Source organism: Vulpes lagopus, chromosome 16 (genome assembly GCF_018345385.1).
Source record: "Vulpes lagopus strain Blue_001 chromosome 16, ASM1834538v1, whole genome shotgun sequence".
In the NCBI taxonomy this organism is placed as follows: domain Eukaryota; kingdom Metazoa; phylum Chordata; class Mammalia; order Carnivora; family Canidae; genus Vulpes; species Vulpes lagopus.
The window spans coordinates 10455833-10482928 of record NC_054839.1 but is presented as its reverse complement, the minus strand read 5'-3'; the positions used below and the strand labels follow the sequence as shown (position 1 = coordinate 10482928).

Sequence of the window (27096 nt, the reverse complement as noted above, 5' to 3'; positions counted from 1 at the left end):
ACAAGCAACTCATGAATCTATGTATTCTCAAGTGATCCTTTTCCTAGGATTCTCACTTTGTGGATGGCCTATCTACATACTCACTGTCTGAAATACTCATCTGTCTTTGGTAAGATATGGTATTTTCCCCAATCCTTACTTTTGTGTTCTGCCATTTTGCTGTGCAGTATCACACCACAGTCTGTACTGAATAAAAAGTGTAACGCTGAGTTCATCAAAATGCCTCATCACCCAGAGATCTAAGGGAAATGCAACTTACTCTATTAATAGCTTTGTATATTAACATTGTGGGAATATACTTATCAATATAATTATTAATTATGCAATCAGAGGGTCAAAATTTTACTATCAGGGAAAAAATCACTTATATACTTCACAATTCTCTTTGGGTTACTATCAATTAAAATAATTTGAGTACTCATCACACATCTCAACCAGCTTGTAGAGGAGTAAATTATGATGACATAACTTATACTACCACACAGCAAATATTCAACTCAGTAAATAAAATAATATCAATAACATTTTAGTGGGCTTCCCTTCTGCAAAAAGAAAAGGAACCATTAAAACTTAGTAATACCAGAATTTAAAATATTTTACCAGGTTATGTAATAAATACACTTTAAGAACATTTTTTTATCCAGCAGCTCTTTTTCCCCCCTGACAATCACCTTTATGCACGCTATATTTTTCTTCAAAGGATTAAGCTTCTGCACAAGACAGTCCCTAGCAACCCTAACACCTTGCTGTCTGTCTAGAGCCTCATGATGGCTCTGTATCAGACTGACCAATTTAGAATGGTATCAAAAGGTATGCATCTTCCACATGAAACAGTACAGACTACAGATAAGAAATGAACATTAGGTTGATTTTATGAAATGTGTTGAACAAATGTAGAAACAGAGATGGCCAGAGGCACTTCCACCTGTCAGGCTACACTTTGACCCGTAGAAGCTAACACACGGAAGGGCTGCTTTGCATACCAGCTTAGCTGACTGACTAGGTGAAAGCACCTCTTGTGGTACTTGGCACAATGTAGGCACTGAATAAATGCTAATATCTCTTCCCTTACTAACGTGGATAATGGTCGCTGGTACAACACAACTTGTAAGTCCCCTTGAATGTCGCTCCTCAACACAAAACAGCCAGCTGCTGCCCCTTGATTCCAGGCTGTCTGCCATCAAGACTTTTCTCCCAGGTTCCATTTCCAGGGGCCTAGGGCCTCTCAACCCCTCTGTAAAAGGTCTCAGCCAACTGTGTGTTTCCCTACCAGCTGCTGCCTTCCTTTGTTCATCTTCCAGACCAGTACCAGTGGCTTTCTTGTGGCTGATTTTCTTTTTAGTCTTTGCAGACTAATCACGGACAGCTGCAAGCTAATGAATCCCTCCAGGTGTCTGCCCTTAGGTTAGAATGTGGCGCGGCCAGAAACAAGACAGTAAGAGCAGTAAGATGTGCCATCCATTATTTTGACTCAATTTCTGTTCATTCTGGCCTCATTTTACAGAGCTTTATAAAATTCAATTCACCCCCACCACCAAAAATGAGCACAAGGCATTTCTTTTAAACTGACTGAAAGAAGAAAATAGTTTCATTTTAGAAAATTGCTTGAGACTTGAGACTTTACCAAACTCTGCTAATGCGTAAATGACCTTGTTTTATTAAATAACATGAGTTTAGATTTTATTTGTTGTTTTGGCCTACAAGTTTCCTCTTTTCAAAAAAAAAAATTCAATGAAAATCCTGTTAGGCAATTTATTTCTTGAAATCAAGCACTATCCTTAGGCTAGCCAAAAAAATTAAATACACAATTGGAGTACCAAAGCCTGAAACAAGTAATCTTTTCATGAGGAAATTAACTTACAGGCAAGAATGAATTTTTAAAAAGGTTTTATTTATTTATTCATGATAGACACACAGAGAGAGGCAGAGACATTGAGGGAGAAGCAGGCTCCCTTTGGGAGCCCAATGTGGACCTCGATCCCAGGACCCCGGAATCACGCCTGAGTCAAGGGTAGACGTTCAACCACTGAGCCACCCAGGTGTCCCAAGAATGAATTTTTAATAAAATGAAAATATAATGCCACCCATCTGCGGTTCTGTATTAGCGCTTACTTGGTGCCTTAAAGTAGCGAACATAGTACCTAACATGTAGTAGGTTCTCAATAAATATGTGCTGAATCAATAAGTGAATGAGTGACTATCAGAAGACTATCTGAGTGAAATAAGTCAGAGAAAGACAACTACCATACGATTTCACTCATGTGGAATTTAAGAAACAAAACAAAACAAAACAAAACAGTATATTCCATAGGGGAAGGGAACAAAAAATAAAATAAGACAAAAATCAGAGAGGGAGACAAATCATAAGAGACTCCTAACCATAGGAAACAAACTGACGGTTGCTGGGGGATGGGCATTAAGGAGCGCATGTGATGTGATGAGTGCTGGGAGTGATATGCAGCTGATGAATCACTGAATTCTACCCCTGTAACTAATAATACAGAATATGTTAACTAAATTTAACTTAAATTTAACTTTCAAAAATAATTTGAAAAAAAGAAGCCTACAATCCTCACTTGAATCATTGCTCAGAAATGGTGACCGTCCATGTCAAGTCTTTCAGACATTCCTGAGTTCAAAAACCCCAGTAAGTGCAACATAGCAATGAACAAATTACATCTCCCAGACAAACTGTCTTCAGAAATTCTATTTTATGTTGTTTTTATTGGTCTTTTGTAAATATAATAATCTTTTTCCCTTCTTTTACTCATTTTCAGTAACTTTTTCTGGCTAGAATGAGGCACTGGGGAATAACAGTATTTTGATTCTGAGTTTCAAAGCAGATTTCTTTAACCATTAGGACTTCTCCCCATATTAAGAATACCTATCTGATTAAATCCAATCAAGATTCATTGGATTTTATATCTAGTGTGTCACCTATTCTTCAAAAATTCCTTTCTTAACACCAATCACAGATGCAGTAGCCTGTTTATTTATGAGACCACAGAGAGGAGGTGACTTTCATAGTTATATACAACCAGGATAACCTTTCTTTGCAAATCTCCTGTTTAGAGTTTAAGGAACTTTGATTCGGGGAAGGAAGGCCAGTATTGGGCTCTCATGAACCTAGACAAAATCAGAGATGTGTTATGATCTCTGGCTTTCTAAGTCCAAGGGATATAAGAAGAGGCAAACATGAAGATTGTCAAGGAGTCTAGGCAGCTGTGGGAAGATATAATAGATGTAATAAAAAAGAAGCATGAGGGGGCGCCTAGGTGGCTCAGTCAGTTAAGTGTCTGCCGTTGGCTCAGGTCATGATCCCAGTGTCCTGGAATTGAGCCCCGAGTCAGGCTCTGCTGCAATCAGTAAAGAGTATGCTTCTCCCTCTCCCTCCGCTATTCCTCCTGCTTATGTTCTCTTGCTCTGTCAAATAAATAAATAAAATCTTTTTTTTAAGCATGACATGAGCACTTTTTCCTACCTTTAGTCTAGTCTAGGGGTTGGCAAACTTCCTCTGTAAAGATCAGATGGTAAATATTGTAGGCTCTGGGGGCCATAGGATTTCTGTTGGAACTGTAGAAACCTGCATAGCATCATAAAGCAGCCATGGGCCATAGATAAACAAATAGGCATGGAGTTGCATTAAACTTTATTTACAATGTCAGGCAGTAAGCAGGATTTGGCCCACCAGCCATGGTTTGCTGATTCCTGCTCTAGTCAATGGCAAACATTCAACTTCAGCACTGCTTTAACTCTTTAGAAGCCTAGCAAAGACAAAGCATCTCAGCTTTGAATTGGCTTTACTGGCAGCATCTCAGTTCAGGAAATAGGAAAATATTTCTTTTTCTTTAAGATTTTATACACAGAGAGAGAGGCAGAGACACAGGCAGAGGGAGAAGCAGGCTCCATGCAGGGAGCCCGATGTGGGACTTGATCCTGGGACTCCAGGATCACGCCCTGGGTTGAGGGCAGGTGCTCAACCACTGAGCCACCCAGGGGTCCCTAGGAAAGTATTTAACATTTTATTTCCAGAGAAAATTCCAGGAAAATGCACATGGAGGAAAGAATATACCAGTAAATGCGGCATACACTAGCACAATAAAATGTGAATATATTGTTAAATTATGTTGTATGAGCCTAAGTGTTTTGCCAAGACTAAAAGAAGGTAAGCTGGTATCTTGGAAAGAATATAGATATTGGATGATTTTTCTCTCACTTTCTAACTTGTGTGATCTTAGAATAGTGTATTCTATAATTCACTCATTCGTTTACTTGATAACATATCTAACAAAAATGATAATCATGGGGGGATCTCTGGGTGGCGCAGCGGTTTAGCACCTGCCTTTGGCCCAGGGTGCGATCCTGGAGACCCGGGATCGAATCCCACGTCGGGCTCTCGGTGCATGGAGCCTGCTTCTCCCTCTGCCTGTGTCTCTGCCTCTCTCTGTCTCTCTCTCTCTGTGACTATCATAAATAAATAAAAATTTTAAAAAATGACAATCATGACTATAGTTAAATTTTACTGGGGGCTCTTAGGCATGAGCATGAGAATAATAGAATCTACTAGTCTCTGAGATATGTATAATTATTACCCTGATTTTGCAGACAGAGGGAGGTTAAATAACTTGTCCTATGTCACCCACTACTAAGTTACAGATTGTATCCTGAAACTGAGTCCTTCTCTTATCTCCACCTGAGCACCCACAGGATGCCCACATCTGTAGCTTTATACTGGAGACTAGGAATGCAGACTTGCCCCTCATCCCCAGAACTTCTTTCCTTCTCTGCATCTCAGCATTGGTTAGGTGGAGTTAATGTCATGCATGTGGTGATAGGATGAGGAGGTGATATTCCTCACCTGTGATACCTAGCCCCAAGTAGTCTTTTTTTTTTTTTTTTATGATAGGGCCAAAGGCAGGCGCCAAACCGCTGCGCCACCCAGGGATCCTCCAAGTAGTCTTTACTTAAAATTAGTCTCCTTCAGTTCAATTTCAATTTGGTGTCAAGATTTGTAGTCACTAGTACTTTCAAAATAAAGTAATATAACTCCCTGGGCAAATATAGCTTATCTTCTATTAGACACACATGAGTAAGAATTGCCTAAGAACCTTTATTTGTTTTATATTTAGGTAAATCCCGATTAGGCTATTTTATTTTATTTTATTTTATTTTATTTTATTTTATTTTATTTTATTTTATTTTCATTTAATTTTTTTTACTTACTTGCTAAAGCACTGACATGGTGGGAGAAGGCATATGAATATATGCTGCAATTAATATGAAGATTAAGAACCCCAGTTTCAAGCCATCAGGATTTAATTAACCTCAGCGCTCAATCCCTACTGTTGCTTATTTGCAGTCCCCACTCTCCCCCTCATAGATTTTGTCTTTACACATAGCAAGTGCAGAGAGATAGTTTTACCAGGCTGCATAGAGATTAGTATAAAAATTCAAAGGCAAAAAAGTAAGAACAATGATACTGACATAGAATTTTGTAAAAATTAAAAATTCTTGTACATATATACTTACCAAATTTTAAGAATTCATGCTGAAAATGCATAAAGTATATTTTTGAATATAAAAATAGGTGTGCATGATATCAGAGAAAGAAAAACTGCATAATTATGAAAATTATCATATACATCATATATAAAATAAGGCTTCATGTCAATTTGCTGGACTATGTTTATTTAGAAACTTCCTTCCTTCATCCTCTTGACCCCGTGCCCAACCAACACAAGGAAACAGATGAATAAAGCAAAATAATTTTGGAGTGCATAAATAAGCCCAAAAGCAAGCCCAATATCCAGTGGGCAAAGAGTGTGACAGAACACAGAATGAGAGCCATGAGCAGAAACTGAAGTCTAGATGGGTCACAGATATATACTCAGAGTCAATATGACCCTAAGGGCTGGGGGCTGGGCTTCTGCTGCTACTGGAGGACAGGAGGCTGATGCTGAGCTCAGGTGTGTCTGAAAAGCTGGAAGTTCGACAAAGGCTGCTCTGCATTTTAAATGGAGACCAGAAGAACACTGCTTTCCTGGTCAGGCAAGCAGAAAGTTGCTGGACTTCTGTCCAGATCCACACAGAGGCCAAGAATCTCCTAAGAGACACTAGGACCCCAAACCTGAGCCAATCAAAGTGTATATTCCAAATTTACACTGTCCTCTACACTACAGTAGCTCAAGGGTCTCTCCTCTCTCCTCCCACAAGCCATGAAGGTAACATAAGGACTAGTCCAGAATTGGTTACTAATCCTGGAATTCCAGCAACACTGACCTCAGATAGAAAGAAACCTTCACTGGAATTGCACTAGAGCCAAACACACTACAAACCATTGGAGAAAATCAACTATTATAATGGAGAATTAGAAGATGGGGAAGAATCATAAAGAAATTCTAAAGAAGGAGCCTCAGTGTCCATCAAAAGATGAATGGATAAGGAACATGTAGTCTATATATATATGTATATACAATGGAATATTACTCAGCCATCAGAAAGGATGAATACCCACCATTTGCTTTAACATGGATGGAACTGGAGGGTATAATGCTGAGTGGAGTAAGTTAATCAGAGAAGGACAATCATTATATGGTTTCAGTCATACGGGGAATATAAAAAATAGTGAAAGGGATCATAGGGGAAAGGAGGGAAAATGAGTGGGAAAAATTAGAGAGGGTGACAAAACACGAGAGACTCCTAACTCTGGGAAATGAACAGGGGTAGTGGAAGGGAGGCGGGCAGGGGGATAGGGTGACCGGGTGATGGGCATTGAGGAGGGCACCTGACAGGATGAGCACTGGGTGTCATACTACACGTTGGCAAATCAAACCTCAATAAAAATATACATATTAAAAAAACATGTTTAAAATGTTTAAAGAGATAAATGGTTAGAAAGAAAATGGTAAGAACAGAGCTATGACATAAAATAACAGCCATATCCGAAAAAGTTAAACAGAAAATCTAGATAAACAGGTTGTAGATGTTGGGACAAAGAGTTCCATGAATAAGGTGGATAGCAGAGCAGACACACTGAGGAAGAAAATTATCCAGAGTTCAGCAAAGAAGTTGAGGAAGAAAATATATAAACAACTTTATGAGACATGTAAATGATACAAAAAGATGTTCCAGGCATCTAATGGAAGGGTAGAGAAGACAAATGCACTAAGTAGAGAGAAGTTAGAAGTTAGAAAGTTAGAAGACAGAAGTTAGTAAGCAAAATCTACAGCATGGGAAATGGAAGAAGGTTTAACAAGCTGTAATCAGTATTCTAGAAAATAAAGAATAGAGAGAATGAAGAACAATACACCAGTATTTGTAAAGATAATACCCAAAAATCTCCAGGAAGAAAAGGCATGAGTCTCCTAGGCAAAAAACAAAAACAAAAACAAACAAACAAACAAAAAACAAAAACAAAAAAAAAAACACCTACTAGATAAAAAAAGAGCCATGCCTAAATGTAAGTAAGGCCATAACATTGCAAAGACAAACAGTAAATCTTAAAAACTATCAAAGAAAAAACACAGATATGTTAACAACAACAACAACAATAACAACAACATAAAAACAAAAACACTAAAGTACTACAATTAGACTCACAGGAGGGCTATATTCCAGAATACAAGGAAATGATGTCAAAGTTTGGGGAGAAACTAATTACCAACTAAGAGTTCTATACTCAGTCAAGCTATTAGTAAAAAATAAGATAAAGACATTCTCAGAAAAGTGGATAAGAAGGAGGCATATCTGACCAGGAATAAAAGGATGGCAGTATACTTAATCTATGTCATTAAAAACCTTAACAAAAGCTAAAATAAAAACTTAATTCTCAAGCCAGCATTTTCGATCATCAGACATAACAAAAGCTTTTGTCTCAGAGGTTAAGCAGATTGTATAAATGTGAGAAATGTTGGATACAAGGCAAGTGGGGGGCGAGGGAGAGGATAAGACTTGCAGCAAATTAGAGCATTCATGCTTCATTTTCTTGTACTCATACTCAACAAAGATGTGTGGGCACGCACACCGGGGCATGCGCTCTTGTACCTGGCCCATAGCTGCAAGATCTACCACAGTTAAACACCAACCCTTTCTCCCAGCTTTACTTCACCTTCATTTCTCATTTTATTTTAACATCTCATTTGGGGGAAGGAATTTGGTTATAGTGACTTACATCATTACATTTCAGGCCCTGGATGCCTGGCCTAAATACATAACAGATGTTCGTTGAGTATCTTATTTATGAAAACATCTCCTTTTCTATCTATTATGAGAATGTATTCACCAAAAATTCTCATACTTTCATGAAAATGGGAACACATCCCACTTTTTCCGTATTATCTAGAAATGAATCTGATCAACAATAATTTTCATAATGGCAACTGTGGTAGTTATCTTTGTTCTAATAGTGGCGACTAATATTTATTAGGCATTTAAAAATTATTTTTTATATATTTATTTCTATTTTATTTGGTATCTTTATCTTGGTATATTAAGTATGTTTTAGTATCTTCAGGTTCATCCCTGAATCCCAAGGCCTAGGGGCATGGGAGCTGAGGGGTCCAGGAGCATAAAGGGGAAGAGAGGGAAGAGACTTCCTGTCTCCACAAACCAGTGGCCTCCCTCAGGGTAGACACCAGCTACTTTCCCACAGCCCTGTGTGGCTCAGGGTAGAAACCCATTTTCAAGGGCCACAGAGTTTTCCCCTCAGAGGAGGAGGCTCTGCACTTGTCAACACAGTTTTGCTAAGCAGGGCTCAGGTATTAGAACATGTAACCCCAGGAGAGGTAGGAGTCGGCCCTCCTATGACCTCATTGGCCTTGAGGGAAGAGCTGGGTAGGGCTTTCCTACATGGCATTATTCCTTTTTGGTCTAACCGATTAGTTGGTGAAATTAATTTAATTTCATAGACTGTCAAGGGAATTCTGTTCCACTGACTGCCATGACCAGCAGGGAGAGTGTCTTTGACTGTCAACACAAGACTTCTGTGCTAGTCTGTTCACATTTGTTTCATGTGAATATCTGGCATAAGGCAGATGCCGTTTAATTTCAAATGAGGAATGAACTTAAAAGCCAGGAGTTGTATCTGAATTTTATTTAAATTTTCTATCACTAAGTTGCCACAAAATGATTTAAAAAGGCAGTGTATGTAATATAAAATTCATATATGATCAATATATGATCAACCTGTCCTTGAGTATATAATGGGCTCATTGAGCATTAGAAAGTACATTCCAAGAAGTACAGGGAGCTTTGTTCCTGCTTGAGGCTTCTGGGATCTGATGAGTTAATTGGGAAGAAAAGGGTAAAATGCAAACAGACACACACACAGACACACAGACACACACACCAGACGTGGGAACCAAACAGAATGAAGCATTAACTTCCATGGACAAACTGTCACAGTTCAGAGAGAGGAGGGGCAAGTGTTGCTGAGGTATGGGAAGCTGCATGAACACAGGTCCTGCAGGGTGGGTCATGTATTGGTAGGAGGAGGCATTCCAGGGAAAAAGGGGAGGAAGGAATTTAAGAAAAAGAAAATGAGCAGCTGGTGTTCAGAAGAGGACAAAATACAATATGGCATCTGCTACTTCTTTTTACTTCAATATGTTTGCATATCAAAAGAGAATCCTTTATGCTTTTAAAAATTCGCTCTCATACAATAAGATATTAATTCTCATAATCTTTTTGAGAAATAAAGATAGGGGCACCTGTGTGGCTTACTGGTTGAGCGTCTGCCTTCAGCCCAGGGTGTGATCCCGGGGTCCTGGGATCAAGTCCCACATCGGGCTTCCTGCATAGAGCCTGCTTCTCCCTCTGCCTGTGTCTCTGTCTCTCTCTGTCTCTCTGTCTCTCTGTGTCTCTCATGAATAAATAAAATCATAAAAGAATGAGCATACCCTTTGACTTTGAAATTGTCCTAGGAACCTATTTTAAAAAATACAAAACATGCACACAAGATATATATGTGTGTGTATGTGTGTGTGAGCATGTGTTCAACACAATCACTGTAGTCAAAAACTGAAAATCATGTAAATGTCTATTAGCAGGGAGACAGTTAAAAGCATTTTATTAAAAACCATGAAACTGATAAAGATGAAAGAAGGAAGGAAGAAAGGAGAAAGAAGGGAGGGAATTATCTGTGGCAGAATTTATTACTTTCATTAAAACCTCTTATGCTATTTGGAGTATTATTTTTGTCATCTACAAATATTTAAAATGTAACTATAAACATGCTGATTTCTCGGAAACCACTAAATATTTCCAAAATTGTCTTCCATGTTCAGTGTAAAAAAAATCATGACTTCTGCCCTCAAAATCCACTTTTAAAATCCCTTCTTTCACTGTGCGATGGCAAATCCCTCCCCAGCTGTCTCTTCTAAATCCATTCAAAAAGAACTCCTAAGCACCTGCTGGATGCCAGACCATGGATATCCTTCTTAAAAATCACGTCTGCAATTTCTATCTTTAGACCCCCTGCCTTCCTAATATTCTGAATAGTATATGTATATCTAATTTCAGTTTAAGTAAGTCTGTGACCCTGTTTGAGAATCTAATGAAGCCTTAGTTCCTTTAGAAATCCTCAAGACAGGGGGGCTTGGGTGGCTCAGTGGTTGACCATCTGCCTTCAGCCCAGGGTGTGATCCCAGGTCTTGGGATCAAGTCCCACATCAGGCTCCCCTTGGGGAGCCTACTTCTCCCTCTGTCTGTGTCTCTGCCTCTCTCTCTGTGTCTCTCATGAATATATAAATTAAATCTTATTTAAAAAAAAGAAATCTTCAAGCACAGATCTTTGCACATAGCCTGAGAGCATTTACTGATGCCTGGACCCAGGGATAAAACCTCTCAGGGATAAAGCCTCATGATTTTGTCCTCTATTTAACAAAAATATATCAGGTCTTCCTTGTCCTGTGACAAATGAATTCCTTCAGAGGGCAAGTATAGAATTGTCAAGGATTCAGGTAAGCACTTTTGGTTGAATTCTGTTACCCCAGATCTCTCTTCAATATGTGTTTTCATAAAAATCGATAAGTAATTCCAAGAGCAACACTGCACATAAAGATAAATGCAGGGAAAACAGGTCTTTGGTGCTTTTCCACAAAGTATTATAAATCTCAATTACATATATATTACAAATTAGACTTTACTGTGTCTTTTTGTAACTGCAATAAAAATGTACATTCTGCAATAAATCATACTTATAGATAAATAACGACTTCCTTTCTCTATTCATTTGTAAAGTTTTCTTCTGATATCACGTACTGCAGAATGAAATACAGTTTAACATCATTTAAATCTATGAATCAATTTTTAGCAGCATCATCAGCAAAGTTCAATTCACATTCTTCTATGATTGGAGTAAAAGTCATTTTCTTTCATCACATTTTATGGCCATATTTAATATCAGATGTTACAGGAGACAATTATGAAAGTAATGGAATGCCAATAGAAAAAAAATGGGGGAATTTTAAAGTAAAGCAAATCCTGTATTAAAACTTAAACATTAGGTCAGTATAGGTGGCTTTATGAGCAATCCCATTTCAGCAAGAAATGGGGTAGTTTCGAGCAGAGAACACTACGAGTGAGGAAAGAAACCACTGATGCTATTTCTCATCAATATTTGATAAAACTGATTTATGACTCATACAGAGAGCTTAATCTGTACCTTGTCGTCAATACCACCCAAAGTCAAATAAGGAAAATACCACAAAGTGGATAACAGCTAAAATATATTTTCTGTTGGAAAAAAATATCAGTCCCGAATTCCAGATTCAATAATAGCCTTCTTCAGAAGTGACTTGGGAGTATATGAGAATCTGGCAGACTACAGTCACTGTGAATTTTTTTTTCATTTTATCAAAAGGCTCATTCACCTATCATCAAAAAATTTTTCAAAGATTACGAGTCATCACCTTATATTTGTATATGCATCCCAAATCCACATAGTAACTTATGTGATCCTAATGACCTGTAGTTTTAAAGGCCTAATATTTTAAAGAAGGCATATAAGGAAAGCTTTATGATTTTATTAATAGAAAGGACCAATAAGGTAAATAATTTTTACATCATATATCTAATAAAGGAATTAATATGCATTTTCAAAATCACTTTAAGTAAACTTGTTGGTTAATTTGCAGTATTTAACAGGCAAAATTAATGGAACTCCTGGGTGGCTTGGTGGTCGAGCATCTATCTGCCTTTGGCTCTGGGCATGATCCAGTTCCAGGATCAAGTCCCACATCGGGCTCTCTGTGGGGAGCCTGCTTCTCCCTCTGCTTATGTCTATGTCTCTCATGAATAAATAAAGTCTTAAAAAAATAAAAAGCAATATTAAATCTCAGAAAGAAAGTTAATTAATGCACACAGCTATAAAGTACATATAGAAAGCACATAAATCATAATGGAACTTTAAATTTACCTCAAATAAGTGTGAACCTGATTGCAATATACCAAATACCATATTTCTTATTTCTTTTTTTTTTTAAAGATTTTTTATTCATTTATTCATGAGAGATACAGAGAGAGGCAGAGACATAGGCAGAGGGAGAAGCAGGCTCCTTGTGGGGAGCCTGATGCAGACTGATCTCAGGACTTCAGGATTACAACCTGAGCCGAAGGCAGACATTCAACCACTGAGCCACCCAGGTGCCCCATTTTTCTTGATTTCAATGTTCTCTCCCACATCTCTAGCATCTGTGTCTATCATCTCATTTTGTATCAAAAGCATACTTGCTATTTTTGCTGCCATTGCCTTGAATCTTTGCCCAAATGTTGATAACTCCGTAAATTATCTTGTAAAACTGCACTGTCTCGGGCACCTGGGTTGCTCAGTGGTTGAGCATCTGCCTTTGGCTCAGGTTGTGATCCAGGGGTCCTGGAATCGAGTCCCACGTCGGGCTCCTTGCAGGGAACCTGTTTCTCCCTCTGCCTATTTCTCTGCCTCTGTGTGTCTCTCATAAATAAATAAATAAATAAATAAATAAATAAATAAATAAATAAATAAATAAAATCTTTTTAAAAAAAACTGCACTGTCTCCCAGGTATATTCTTTCATATGTCAATTCTTACATAGAAATCAGATTTATAATGTGCCAACTCTGTCATATAGTATGCCAGGAGGGCAGGGGAGGACAGATGGCAAGCCAGAGACCTGCACTGAGTGGTCCTCAGTTTGCCCAAGGCATCACCATCACCCTCCTTCACACTTATCCTTCTGTCCCAGAGACGTGGTGATGGGAGGGGAAAGCAGCATGTCTGGTGGATTGTCATGCTGGAGGACATGTCCCTTCCTCTATCATAATGAGACCCTCTAATGAACCAGCTGTCCTGAAAAGCCATGAGGAATGGCAGTGGCCCACTGCTGACTTCACAGATCATGCAGACTTTGACCTTAGCACTTGGGCAGCAAGACTTGGCTCCCAACTGTGGCCCATGTGTGACTTTGGGCGAATCAGTTCTTTCTCATCTTATTCTCCTCACTTTTAATTGAAGATAATGACACCTTATGGGTTTATTGTGAGGATGAAAAACACCTCAGATAGCAAACCTTTTGCCTGGTGCTAGATACATAGTAAGTAATCGATAAATGATAGCTGTGCTTGTCCTAAATTATGACAGTAATTACAATAATAAACATAATCTATGGGTAATTATTCACCATAAGAACATAGTGTTTGTTATTTCCTGGCTTTACTTTTGACTATTGCATATAAAGAATTGGGAAAACAGTCACTACATTCAGTCCAGGTAGCATTAAAATCATGTATAACTTTTTTTCTATTAGTTATTTTCAGAATGTCCTGTTTATGGTTTGATTTTGCTAATGGACTTCTTCTATCTGTATTAATTATTTCAATCAGATTTAGTTTATTATGGATTTTTACAACTTTGGGCTTCTGTGTTTTCTTCATGTGATTCTGAAGGTTAATGACAAGAAATGTCTGATATCTATTTACCTCCTAAGTGACATCTCAGGATGAATTTTATCCTTATATGTCATTTCCTGGATTGTTCTATCAAAACTAAACCTGTTTTGATCACTTGGGTGTATACAAATCTCAAATTGTAAAGCTGTACACCTGAAATTTACATAATAAAAATAAAAATAACAAATAAGTAAAAGAAGACAGTTAACTTCTCTTCCCTCTTGGAAGCCACACATTATGGAAAGAGTCTGATCATAACTTCATTCCAATTATGAGAAAACACCAGATAGAACCAAATTGAGAGACATTCTACATAGTGTTTCTGAAAGCACTATGCTTCTGAAAGCATAGTCATGAAAGACAAAGCTGACAAACTTACAGATTGGAAGAGATTAGGGAATTAACAACTAAGTACAATGTAGGATTCTGGGTAGGATCTGAGATAGAAGAAGATCATTAGTGGATCAACTGGTGAAATTTAATAGGATGTATATTATAGTTAATAGCACTGTGTCACATTAATGTCTTAGCTGTAATGAGGTAGTACAGTTGTGTAAGAAGTTACCATTCTGAGAACCCGGGTAATGTGTAAAAAGGAACTCTCTGTGCTATTTTGTCACTTTTATGTACATCTAAAATTAGTTCAAAATAAAAAGTTTAAAAAATAAGTAAAGACAGGAAAAAAAAAACCAACAAAAAACTCTGAACATGTTTTGTTTTTACCTGACTGTTCAATGAATGGAGAGTTCAAACCTGAATAGATTTGTACTCATCTGCTGTACCCAATTTCTTACCTCTCTTGAAAGATCATGACAAGTAAATTGCCAGTTTAATGGCATTTGCTGTGATTTCCTTCCCACGTGTGATAGATGTGTTGTTGCTTTTTTTCTAACTGGCATATCACATCTGTTGGGATAGTTTCTTCTGTACTTACTGTCTTACCAAAGATGAGTGATGCTAACCTTCTACTACAAAATTAAGATTACAACTAACTTCGCAAGGTATTTTTTTTAGCTTTATTCTTAATTAAACATTGATCTAAGCTGTAAAAAGTCTGCAGGAAATGGTAAGTTTTAGTGGGAGTCTATGAATCAGGAGAAGTGAGTTTAGCCCTGCCTCTGTGTGGAATTCTCTAGAACTCTGACCTTGTTCACTCTGATGCTCAGTGGCCCTCTCAATAAAACTGTGTGGGTGAACCAAATGACTACTATCTTTTCTAGTTAAAATTCCTCTAGTTTCAACTTTCAGTGCCATTGCAGAAAATCACAATGTCTTAGACTGCATGCCTCCCATGTTGATAAGCATGTGGCAACAGAGAGGAAAAGAGACGCTGCCTGAAAGAGGGTTTAGTACTCAGAAAGTGGAGGGAAGTAAGACACATTTTCAAAACCAGATACTTTAATGTGGTGTTTTGGTTTCACCTGTAGAATATAGTGGTTTTGGGTCTCATCTGTCCCCAAACCTTTTTACCATGTGCTTCACCTCACCCCCACTCTCACTGCAATCACAGAATGTGAATGTCTGCTAAACAGATTCTGTGATCCAAATATGTCCTTCCAATAATGTATATTCCTCCACAGGTTTGGAATGTGGGGAATATGTGATGTCTCAAGTAAACAGATAAACATCTTGGAAAGGATTGCATTAGTTGAGGGTCTAAGAGTGGGTTGCAGGAAAGGTGCCCAGAAATAAAGATGGAAACGTATTTAAATGCAAGAGAGGGCCAGAAAAGCAAGCAGCATCTCCATCACCCTTTGGTACAGGGATTTATGGAAGGACAGAACGTAAACCACAGAGTGACGAGGACCATGCAAGAAATAGCATGGCAGTGGCTTTTGTTCAGTGAGCCAAGGGATGTTTTTCTGAGGTCTACAGAAGGAGAGCCTATTGGCAATCTGCCTAAAGACAGGGAGTGGCTCAATGTGAGCTTGAAAACTCAAAGGCACAGGGATAAATGAAAGTATAGGCATGGAGCTCAATGATACTATAGAAAATTCCATGGCATGGCTAAGTATGGATGAGATTCTAATGAGAGAAAGGACAAAAGGAAATATATTTCTAAGAATAACAAGAGAAGAATAATTGATTAATGAAGACCAAATACTGCCAAAAATTGGCCCTCTGGAATTCTGTACATTGATCAGACTGAGATAAAATGTGGGCTGTCAGTTAACAGGAACATAAAACAAGGTGAAGTACATCTTGTCTCCACCCCCCTCTTGCTCTGAGCAATCTGAGTAGGCATAAGGGAATAACATGAGACATGGCTATGCTAATCCGAAAGCATGGTGCTCTGCTCTCTTATTAAAGTTGTCTTTTCTTCCTCAAATAACAGAGATGCATTCCCATTTTGCTAGTGCAGCTCAATTTCTGGCTCATAATGTGCTCATTCTGTGCCAAGTGTTCTAAGTACAGTGTCTCAGTCACTTCTAACATCAGTCCTACAAGAGAGGTATATATCCTTTACCCCATCTTACAGATAAAGACATTGAGGCAGGAAGAGGTTAATTACTTTTTCAAGGTCACCATATTACTATATAGTACAGATATGACCCAAACCCCAAGGTCATTATCTTGAACTCTGAATTTTTTCTAAAATAGGTGATGTTTTACTTTGTAAGGCATTCTTGTGCAAGTGCACATATACCTCTGTTATATGATTCAGATGTTGCACAAAATGACTAGGCTTGATTGGTTGAGTGTCTTCATGTAAAATGAAGTTCTCTGAATTCTTGGTTTCTTCAACAGTAACTCAAATGAGCTGGACACATTGTTTCCCTGAGAGCTCTGTGAGCCCTGTGTCCTCATACCCTAGACTTGAGTTCTGACACAATTTCAGTTGTCTCTGATGGCTCCCCTTAGAACTGACTGGAGATCAGATTCCCCTGGGGCTACTCCTGTTTGAGCGTTGCTCGGCAAAAAAAGAAAAGGAACTGACTCGATAATTTTTCCTGGATGCCCATTGGGTGCTTTCTTTAACTCTGAATTCCAGAAACTTTAGTAAGAAATGCCTCAGTGCTGATTGTCCTCTGCTCATTTACTGAGACAGTTGTGCCCTTTAAATCCATTTATTTAGGTTGTCTTTTTCTGCAATTTTAAAGATTATACCTCTTGCATATTTTTTTTCAGTTTTAAACATACCGAAAAATGCATTTCTATAGACATGGTTTTCATTCTTTTTGATTGTTACTCACCTGTGAAATCAATTTTAGAGGGCCAGGTATTTGTTACGTAGCACTGTGGGAGAGAGAAAGGAGGTTTTTGTTTTTTTGGGTTTTTTTGTTTTGTTTTGTTTTGTTTTTCTAAGATAGGTGTGTTTGTGTGTGTACCAACCACAGCTGTCTCAGTCCAGGTGCTCATAACTGTGCATGTACATTAGAACACCTTTGAGCTCCTAAAAACCATCTATGACTTGGATCCTTCCAAGGTTTTCATTTAACAGGTTTGGGTGTGGTGCTTGAGAACTGGAGTGTTTTAAAAGACTCCCCAGGTCATCCTAAGGTGTAGGGTGCCTTGTATTCATCAAAGTTGGTGAGGTGCCTTGTATTGCAATTGTGCCTTGTATTCATCAACATGGGTCAGCATCATCAGGGTCCCTCAGACTGAGGGTCTATCTTCTTCTTTACTTCTCTACCACTTGCTTGTAGGAACAGGGGCCTCCACTTTGAGGTGCCACATGGAGCCCAGGAAGCTCCCACGGTCATCCACACACTGATTCCCGGACTCAAACACAGGACTGTTCTGATCCTCTGGGAATATTCTTTATTTTAGAATGTCAGCATTCTGCTGGCTCTGCCTGAGGTCCCCAGCAGCCAGAACCCTTTCAGGAAGTATTCTGTTAGACACCTGGTCTTCTCCGATGTGTGGTTTATTAGTTACAGATTTTTCAGAGTCCTTGAATATGAAAACTGCATTTCTGTTTCTCAGTCTCCTTGCTGTTTGATGATTTTAGAGATGTTAAGGTGTCTTTACTTTGCTATTTTATGATTGGAGCTCTGTGTAATTTTTCTACTTTAATGGCTCTAGCTTTTAATATATTTTGAAAATTCAGCTTCTCAACATCATCAATATTAAATTTTAATGAGACATAAAGCAACTTATAAATGAAATTTTATAAGTGAATTAAAATTCAATATATTGTATGACAATTTGATTAGTAAGAAGAGGAAATGTGCTCCTTTTAAATTAAACATGCTTACTTACATATAAAGTACATTGGTCAAATATATATCCACAATTAGGCTATAATTATTTTAAATTCAACTGCATGCAAAAAGAGATAATCATGTATGTCTAAGAAAATAATTTCTTTTCCTCATTTTTTGGGGAAAATTTTATTTTGTTTTCATAAAGCCTTTAAAGATGATCTAAAATTTCACAATTTGTGTATCTACAGAGATGCATAATATTAGAGCATTTCAGCCTGAACTATAGTGACCATTTAAAATTTTTTTGATTATAGTATAAAGTTAACATTTCATTATGTAACCATTAGTCATACAATGGCACTGAACTCAAGCATCATTTAAGAAAAAGAAGCAAACAGATCAAATTAAGCTTGTATAGAAAAGCAAGTCATGAGGAATAGTGAGTATTGCCAACAAAAAGAGACAAAATAGCGAGAAAGAACAACAAGAAAACAACTTAATTCTCTATTATGGCTCTATATCCTAACACAAACATGACTGGTCACCATTAAATTCAAAAGGACATATACTTTGTTCAGTCCATTAGTAAATATTTATAGAGGCTGGCAGTGCACCAGGCCCTGAAGACATGAAGATGAAAAGATGTACTTCCTGTTTTCAAGGAGCTTAAATCCTTGGGAGATAAATGTGCAAATAAACAGTAAGATTATTGCCTTAGTGGGGGCCTGCTGCCCCCAGGGAGGTTCTCTCTCTGAGTTAGGCTTCTCAAGCCAACACACTCTATGAGGAAACTCTCCCGCAATGAGAGTACCCTACATTGGTTGAAGTGATTATAAATCATAGCAAAGAAAGTTGAATAAACTTGAATATAATGCAGCATTTTGAATTGAGACACAATTGCTGCATTCAAAATGGCCAGGAAGTGATTTGGTTAAGAAACATGCTTCGAAAGGACTGGACGTTTTTGTGCAAGGGCAGCCTCACTACTGAATGCTGGCCACCCTCCATCTAAGACATGAGGACACCCAGTTAGCCCCTAAGAGAAAGAGCTAGAGGCTCTAACAAGCCATGCATTCTAGCTGCACCTCAGCTATTAGGATTCCTGGGGCTTGTTCCATCAGTTTACCAAATCTATATATCCCATCTCCTATTCTACACCTGTGATTTCCTGCTCATCCCTGAAAGTCATTGGTATAATACATAAAAGTCCTCTGCTCGTAGGAGCCGAGGGGAAGAATGTAAGATTGATTACAAAGCCAGATAAGTTTAAGAGAGTACAGTAAATTGAAATGCTTCCACATCTGTTGGCTTCGAAATTTTTTGACATTAAGAAATTATATCATTGGCCAAAGGGATGAAAGATTATCCATCTAAATTCAATGCTGGAAATCCACCTCTGAGGGATATTAAAATATAAGAATAACAATTTAGGAATGTTATTTGCAAAACTCATTTTTTCAAGTACCAACTACTTGTTTTTCAGTATTCTCTTCTATCCAAAGGCTGTAGCTTTGTGGTTTAGTTCATATACCAGAAAAGCATTCAATCAGTGCAAGACCTTCACATATTCTTTCTGAAACTCCAGTACTTGGCCCAGAGCTCATTATGCCATCCTGCATGACACCATCTGGGAGCTGCTATGACTGAAGGCCAGGGTGAGAGGAAGATTTATTAGCCACTGTTTCTGATGTGCAAAGATTGATTGGCTAGGTTCATAGCAGTTGCCATCAGAGTTGACAGGAACTCATGCTCTCTTCCCAGGCCTTGAAATCCTTCATTGTACAGCTGCCCACTGAGATATGAAACCACACCAAAAGTCACAAAATAGATTTGGCTTCCAAAGGAGTATAGCTATCACCCTGTTACACACTGAGATTTTTCTCTAAGACCCTGGCTTAAAGTGTCTAGAACTCTCTTAAATGCACCTGGGCCTTGAAACTTTAAGGAAAAATTGTTTGTTTTTTTCAAATGATTCTGATAACAATTCTGTTATGGACTTAATGTTTGTGCTCCCCCCAATCCCAAATCCACATGTTGAAGTCCTAACCCCCAGGGCCATAGTATTAGAAAATGGGGCCTTTGGAAGGTTGATTCAATTTAGATAAAGTCATGAAAGTGAGACTCTCATGAAAGGATTATTTCCCTTAGAAGAAGAGGCCAGAGGGTCTTCTCCCTCTTCCTCCCTCCCTCCCTTCTTCCCATTCTCTTTCTCTCCACTCCCACCACCATGTAAGAACATGGTGAGAAGACAGCCGGGTTCAAGCAAGGAGAGGGGCCTCACCAGAACCAACCATGTTGGCACCCTGATCTTGGGACTTCCAGACTCCAGACCGGAGAAATGAATTTATGTTATTCACACCACCTGGTCTATGTTATTTTGGTATGGCAGCCTGAGCTGGCCAAGACAAATACTCAAAGCATAAAACAATTGTTTAGAATTCCATGTTCTTTTGTTTCAATAATGAAATTTGTGCAACTTGCATGGAGTTGTAATAAATGTAATGATATCAAATAAACAGCATATGCTAAGTACTTTCATTACTATATATAATGGCACATTTCAGGACTTCACAGGACAAACCAGAAACAAATGCATACATTTGAGAACATCATATCCATGTGTAAGCACTTCCCACACATCTATTATACAGTTGATGGATATTCATTAAGTATTTCCTTAGCTGTCTTCTATTCCAGAAAGCTCTTATGCATTCTTCAATGGCTACTATTTCAGAGATGTAAAACTTACCTTGCCTACTGGGGTACAGTTACATGTGGAAGGAAACCAAGTCTTATTTATCTTTGAATCAACAAGTTCTGAACCTTGCTCAATGAAGTATTTCTAAGTGCTATAATTAGGAATCAAAATAATCTAAAATCAGGGATCTTTAACTCTATACAAACACTGCTGAGTAACCATCCAGATAAGCAGGGTGTACTCTGCAGACTGCAGGGTGGAATATATTATCATCTAGGAGCACGATTAAAATCTTTAATGCTATATAGCCAATCTTAACAGAAAATATCAATCATATAAGTATTCTCTCCATTTCACAAACATTGTAAAATAGAAACTGAAAATGTGTTTTAGTGGTAAGACAGACAGACCTATCTCATTAAAGCCACTGTAGCCCAGCTCTTGCCTGCTAAGTCCCAGGTCTTCCAGGTCCATGCATTTAAATCCTGGGGGGCACTGGTAGCCCTCCTCCAGCTCTGGTGAGCAGTGCGTATCTGGGATAGCTAAGCTATTCCAGGTTACGTTTCTGTGGACAAATTACAAAAAGGTTAGCCAATTTCGACAATTATAAATGTTGATTAAAATGAATAATGTAATCGCCCTTCACCAATAGCTGCTTCATATGGACACAGATGTAAGGTTCCTGATTACGAATGGTATTCATAGCATTGATGAGTGGTAAACATCCTCAAATGATATCTGATTCATCCTCACAATAGCACTTTATAAGACTACTATTACCAATATTGCTTTTGTCATTAAGGATCAAGACCCAGATAAACAAAGAAAGAATTTTCCTGTAAATTTGTAAGGAATGTTAATATGCTTGGGGCTTCCTTGTTATTCACAAAATGCTTAACCTAACTGTGGGCACATATTTTACTTCTCCACTTCTAAGCAATAGTAAATGATGACAGTCATTTTCCATCTGGTACAACTACTATGAATCTCATAAATGACACTTGGCCTTCTTCTGTGTTGGCAGATGTGCAGTTGAGAAAGGAAACCAGACAAAAAGGATGAGACTGAAGGAACCAAAGGGATAGCATTGGAAAAAGAGAGATTATGGGGTGATTTAGTGACAGCTCCAGAAACATGAAGGTCTTTTAGGTGGATGGTGATATATCCCTGTTTCATCATTCTGGAGGGCAAGGTGGAGATTAAATTGACGTACAAGGATTTAGATAAGTAATGGCTTTCTTGGGAGCGAGTACTGGTCATCATTGGAATGATGGTTGTGGAATCTCATTCTGGGCTGACCTTTAACTGAATGGCTGAATAGCTGCTGTCTGAGGCAATTCACATGGCTTGTGCACTGGCCGAAGCTTAGGCTAGACAACTTCACAAGCCTTCTAAATCCATGATTTTATTAAAAGTAATTTCCCACTACTTCAACGTTTCTAGGCATTTCCTAAGTGGGGACCATCCTCAAGACAATCACAGGCCCTCAGCTTATGACCAAATCGAGGCAGACGAGTTGGGTCATATTTCTTCTTTAATACTCTCTTAAATTCAATTGGCCACTTCTTTCCCTATATATAATATGCTTTCTCTAGAGTCTGAAACCAAACTCTCTGTGACCCCTTACCTGCCTGAGGCCACCATGCACACACACATTCCAACCTCTACATGCACATACTCCAGGCCTGGTGACACCTCACCCACTTCTGTCTCAGTCATAAACAAAGTTCTAAAAGCCTCACCCACATTTCAGATATCCCAATTGTATTCCTTCAGGATTCTGTTAGAGGCAAGGACATAATCTACTGGCTTAGGGAAGAAGTATTTAAAGAATTGTTCCCTCTAGTCATATGTTAAGCTTCTCTTTTGGCCCCACATTCAAAACTCAAGGGGAAAGTTCTCACTTGGAAATTACCACTTGGCTACATCAGAAAGACATGATTTTAGGCAGGTACATCATTTATATCCTCCTCATTTCACCATTTTATATACAGGTCAAGTAAGTATCCATCTTTGCTTACATCTGATCTCTTTCTCATGTGAAACCCACACATTAGGGCAAAGTGGTAAGGGGACTGGACTTCAGAGTTTCAGAACAAGGTTTTCTGGGTTTGATCCCAAGATCTGCCAATTACTGGTTGTGTGATTTTTTTTTTTAAGATTTTTAAAATTTATTTGTTAGAGATGGGGGTGGGGTGGGGGGGGGGAGGCGGGCAGAGAGAGCGGGGGGCAGAGAGAGAAGCAGGCTCCATGCAGGGAGCCCGACAAGGGACTTGATCCTGGGTCTCCAGGATCAGGCCCTGGGCTGAAGGCAGCACTAAACTGCTGAGCCACCCAGGCTGCCCAGGTTGTGTGATTTGAATAAAGTTCTAAGTGTTTCTTCCGTTTGTCTGTCAGCTAGGCAAAGTAACCATATTTAGAAGCAAAGCCTTGTGTGAAGATTAAATACAGGAAACCAAGGAATGCACTTCAGCCTAGCACCCAGCATGTTACAATAAAGAAATGCTCAATAATAACAATAATGCTCAATAAAGGCTTAACATAAACAATGTAAGCAATCATTACAATAATAAAATGATGTAGCATACAATTCAAACACATGTAAAAACACAACAATAAAGATGTGTTAAAAGAACAGGAGGGCAGCCCCGGTGGCTCAGCAGTTTAGCGCCACCTTCAGCCCAGGGCCTGATGCTGGAGTGCCGGGATCAAGCCCCACGTCAGGCTCCCTTCATGGAGCCTGCTTCTACCTCTTCCTGTGTCTCTGCCTCTCTCTCTCTCTCTCTCTCTCTCTCTGTCTGTCTGTCATGAATAAATAAATAAAATCTTAAAAAAAAAAAAAAGAACAGAAGGAACTCAGGCACATGATGCCAACAGCATTTTGTTCACAGGATTCCACAGCTGAAAGAAACTTTATAAATCACCCAGGTCTCAAAGAAGGCTAAGGTGAAGTTCAGAGAGGGAAGCCCATCAAAATCAATAATTTTTTTCATTTCTCAGACTTTAAAAAGACAACAGCAACAAGATCTCAGAAAATACTGTCTACATGAAAAAGTTTCAGAAAACATCACCTTTCAGGTGATTTGGTTAGGAAACTGGACTCTAGGGCCAGTCTGCTGGATGTGAATTCTAGCTTAGCCTTTACTCCATGTGTGACCTCCCCTATCTGTACCTCAGTTTCTTTCTCAGGCGATGGCAGGAAAATGCCTATCTCCCAGGGCTCTGGCAAACCAGTAGTGACTTACATTTGTAAGGTACTCAAATTGGGCACTCAGTAGACACTAAGTGTGAGATGTTACCCATTGCTGTTGATAGCTTGAAATTTGTAGACTGCTTAGATTGGAGTCCTGGTGTGTGCTGTCTCAGTTTCCGTATTTCTAAGCCAGGGATAGCCTTTGCATCTACTTGTAGGAGCGTCTTTTTTTCTTTTTTTTTAAGATTTATTTATTCATTTTAGACAGAGAGAGTCCAGAAGCAGAGGGGGAGAGGAAGAGGGAGATAGAGAGGGGAAACAGGTTCTCCACTGAGCACAGAGCCTGAGTGTGTGTGGAGGGCTTGATCCCAGGACCCTGAGATCATGACCTCAGCTGAAACCAGGAGTCAGACACTTCGCCGACTGAGCCACCCAGGTGCCCCTGTAGGAGTGTCTTAATGATTAAATGAGCTAACGTACAACTCTCAGAATAGAACTGGGAAAAAGTTAATCACTCAACAACTGTTAACAGTTATGCTTATGCTTTTACTGGTTTATAAGTATTACAGTATTTTTTCCTTTTTATTCCATTTATTTATTTTTCTTTTGTATTAACACTGATTCTCATTTTAAGCACAACCCTCACCAACACAGATACAATGTTGAAATCTTTTGGCTTCAGAGGCAGCCAATTTGAAACATATTATTTTTGCCAACATCAAGCTATTAGCAAATGCTTGTTAGAGACACATTTATTAGCTGATTAATTGCCCTGGAACTCATGTATCTAAAACCACATGATGATTACTCTTTTTAAAAGTGGAAATAAACATCAAAGTTTCAGAATGTATATTTGCTATTTATCTTAGTTTCATTGTCACACTTAACAAGATTCTTCTAGATTTTATTCTTATTTGTTAATGTTAATTATTTCCTTGTTCATCTTCCCTCAGATATTCATGATAAAACAAGAGGCTCTCTGGAATCAGGGAGGCTAGAATTCTTGCTACAACCAGCCAAACTCTAAATATAGACAATGATTCTTCCAGCCCTAATAAATATTCACTCATGCTTAAGTGAGTTTCAAGACCTGCATTCCTTACTCCCGGTTGGATCTCTTGAAAAAATTATCTACTTATAATCCCCCTGATTTAATTTTTAGCCTATTTTCATGATCTCTAATCCACTGAACTTGCTTTTGTTTATTTCCTTGTGCCACATCCAACTGGAACATTTTCAGTTTTTATCTTCTGTGATTTCTGAGCAGCATTCCACATAGTTGTTTTGGTGGTAGCCAGAATACAGCCCTATAAAGATATCTGCATCCTAGTCTCTGGAACACGTGAATATATTATGTTACATGGTAAATGGAATTAAGGTTATAGGTGTGAACAAGGCTAAAAATCTTGAGCTTGGTTGATTATCCCGGATTATGTGAGTGGGCCCAACCTAATCACATGAGTCCTTAAAAACAGAAAACCTTTCCCAGTTGTGGTTAGGGAGAGACATGCAATGTTGCTGACTTGGAAGATGCTAGTTTTGTCCCCATTTCTCAGGTCATTCTCATTTTCCATCTTCTCCTCTAACCGGCCCTCAGTCCTGAGTTACTCTGAGCTTGGTCCTGAGCCTCTTCTCTTTTTTCATGATGTTCTCTTCCTATGCAGACAAATCCATTTTCGTAGTTTCAATTCTCTCTCATTCAAGGTGTCTTTTAGAATCTCAGAGCTATGTGTCCAACTACCTATTAGATGTCTCCACCCAGCTACACCCCACGTGTCTCCAACTCTACACCTCTTACTGAGCACAGACTCCTTCATCAACATTCCTTCATAACAAATAGCATCATGAGACTTCATTCAAAGTACTGAGTAAGCTTGAGGTTGTGGAATCTCCTTGATATCTAACTTCTCCTTTAACTCCCATAACTGGTTGTCATGTGTCTCTAAATATCCTCCAAAATATCTTTTGAGTTCATTCAGCTCCCACCATCTCCACCTCCACCTGCACCACTATCTAGTCCCATACCTGGTTGTCCTGTAGCCACTCTTAGCACCGTCTGATCTGTTAGCCACAGAGCATATAGACAGACTTTTCATAATCTCAGACGCACCTGAGGTCTGTCTTGTGCCAAATTTCATCCATAAGATCCTGAAGGATCTAGCTCCTCCCCCTTTCAAGTGTCCTAGCATCCAACCATGGTGGCCTTCTCCCAGCTCTTGGCATGCTCCTCCTACTTCAGGACTTTTTCCTCTGCTCAGACATCTCTCCTGCTATCTTAGCTTGGTTAACCCACCTTTCAGCTTTTGGGCCCCCGCCTGAAGGTCACTTTCTTAGGGGGAGCCACTCCAAGGCCCTCAGACTGGGTTAGGCTTCTTGCCATAATTTATTATACTTTTCATTTCTGGAATTTGAGAAGTGTGTAATTCATGTTTGAGTGGCCAGCTGTTCATTGGATGTCTTCCAAACTCAACTGTTCCCTAGTGTAACTTCCAATTCCATATATTCCCTGACACATAGTCTGTGATGGTTAAATTATGAGTGAATTTGGCTAGATTATGGTGCCAGTTGTTTGGTCAAACACCATGTAAATGTTACCTTCTCAGGTATGTTTTTAGATATGATTAACATTTAAATCAAATTATTTTGAGTAAAGCAGATTATTCTACATCATGTAGGTGGACCTTATCTAATCAATTGATGGCTTTAAGAAAAAATACTGAGGTGTTCTGAAAAGAATCCTGCCTCCAAACTGCCTTTGGATTCCAGACTGCAACAATAGCTCATTCTGAAATTTCCAGCTTGCTGGCCTGCTCTGAAGATTTTGGTCTTGCTAACTCCCACAATCACATGAGCCAAATGAATCTCATTGGAGTGTCTGGATGACTCAGTTGGTTGAGTGTCTGACTCTTAGTTTTGGCTCAGGTCATGGTTTTGGGGACCTGGGATCAAGCCCCATGGCAGACTCTGTGCTCAGTGCAGAGTCTGCTAGAGATTCTCTTTCTCTCTCTCTAAAATAAACGAATAAAATCTTAATAAATAAATAAATAAATAAATAAATAAATAAATAAATAAATAATGAATCTCATTGTTTTCTATATACACATCCTATTGGTTCTGTTTCTCTAAGATCCTTGA

The 27096-nt window shown here is 38.7% G+C and overlaps 1 protein-coding gene across 5 annotated transcripts in view; it reads right to left on the bottom strand.

Annotated features, from left to right (window-relative positions):
* NALCN (sodium leak channel, non-selective) overlaps positions 1–27096 on the bottom strand; it is a 314412-nt gene that overhangs the window by 232330 nt on the left and 54986 nt on the right. For all 5 annotated transcript variants that reach the window (XM_041731319.1, XM_041731318.1, XM_041731317.1 and 2 more), the window contains exon 7: positions 21179–21333. In XM_041731319.1, the coding sequence (XP_041587253.1) occupies positions 21179–21333 (155 nt within the window). The remainder of the gene's footprint in view (positions 1–21178; positions 21334–27096) is intronic.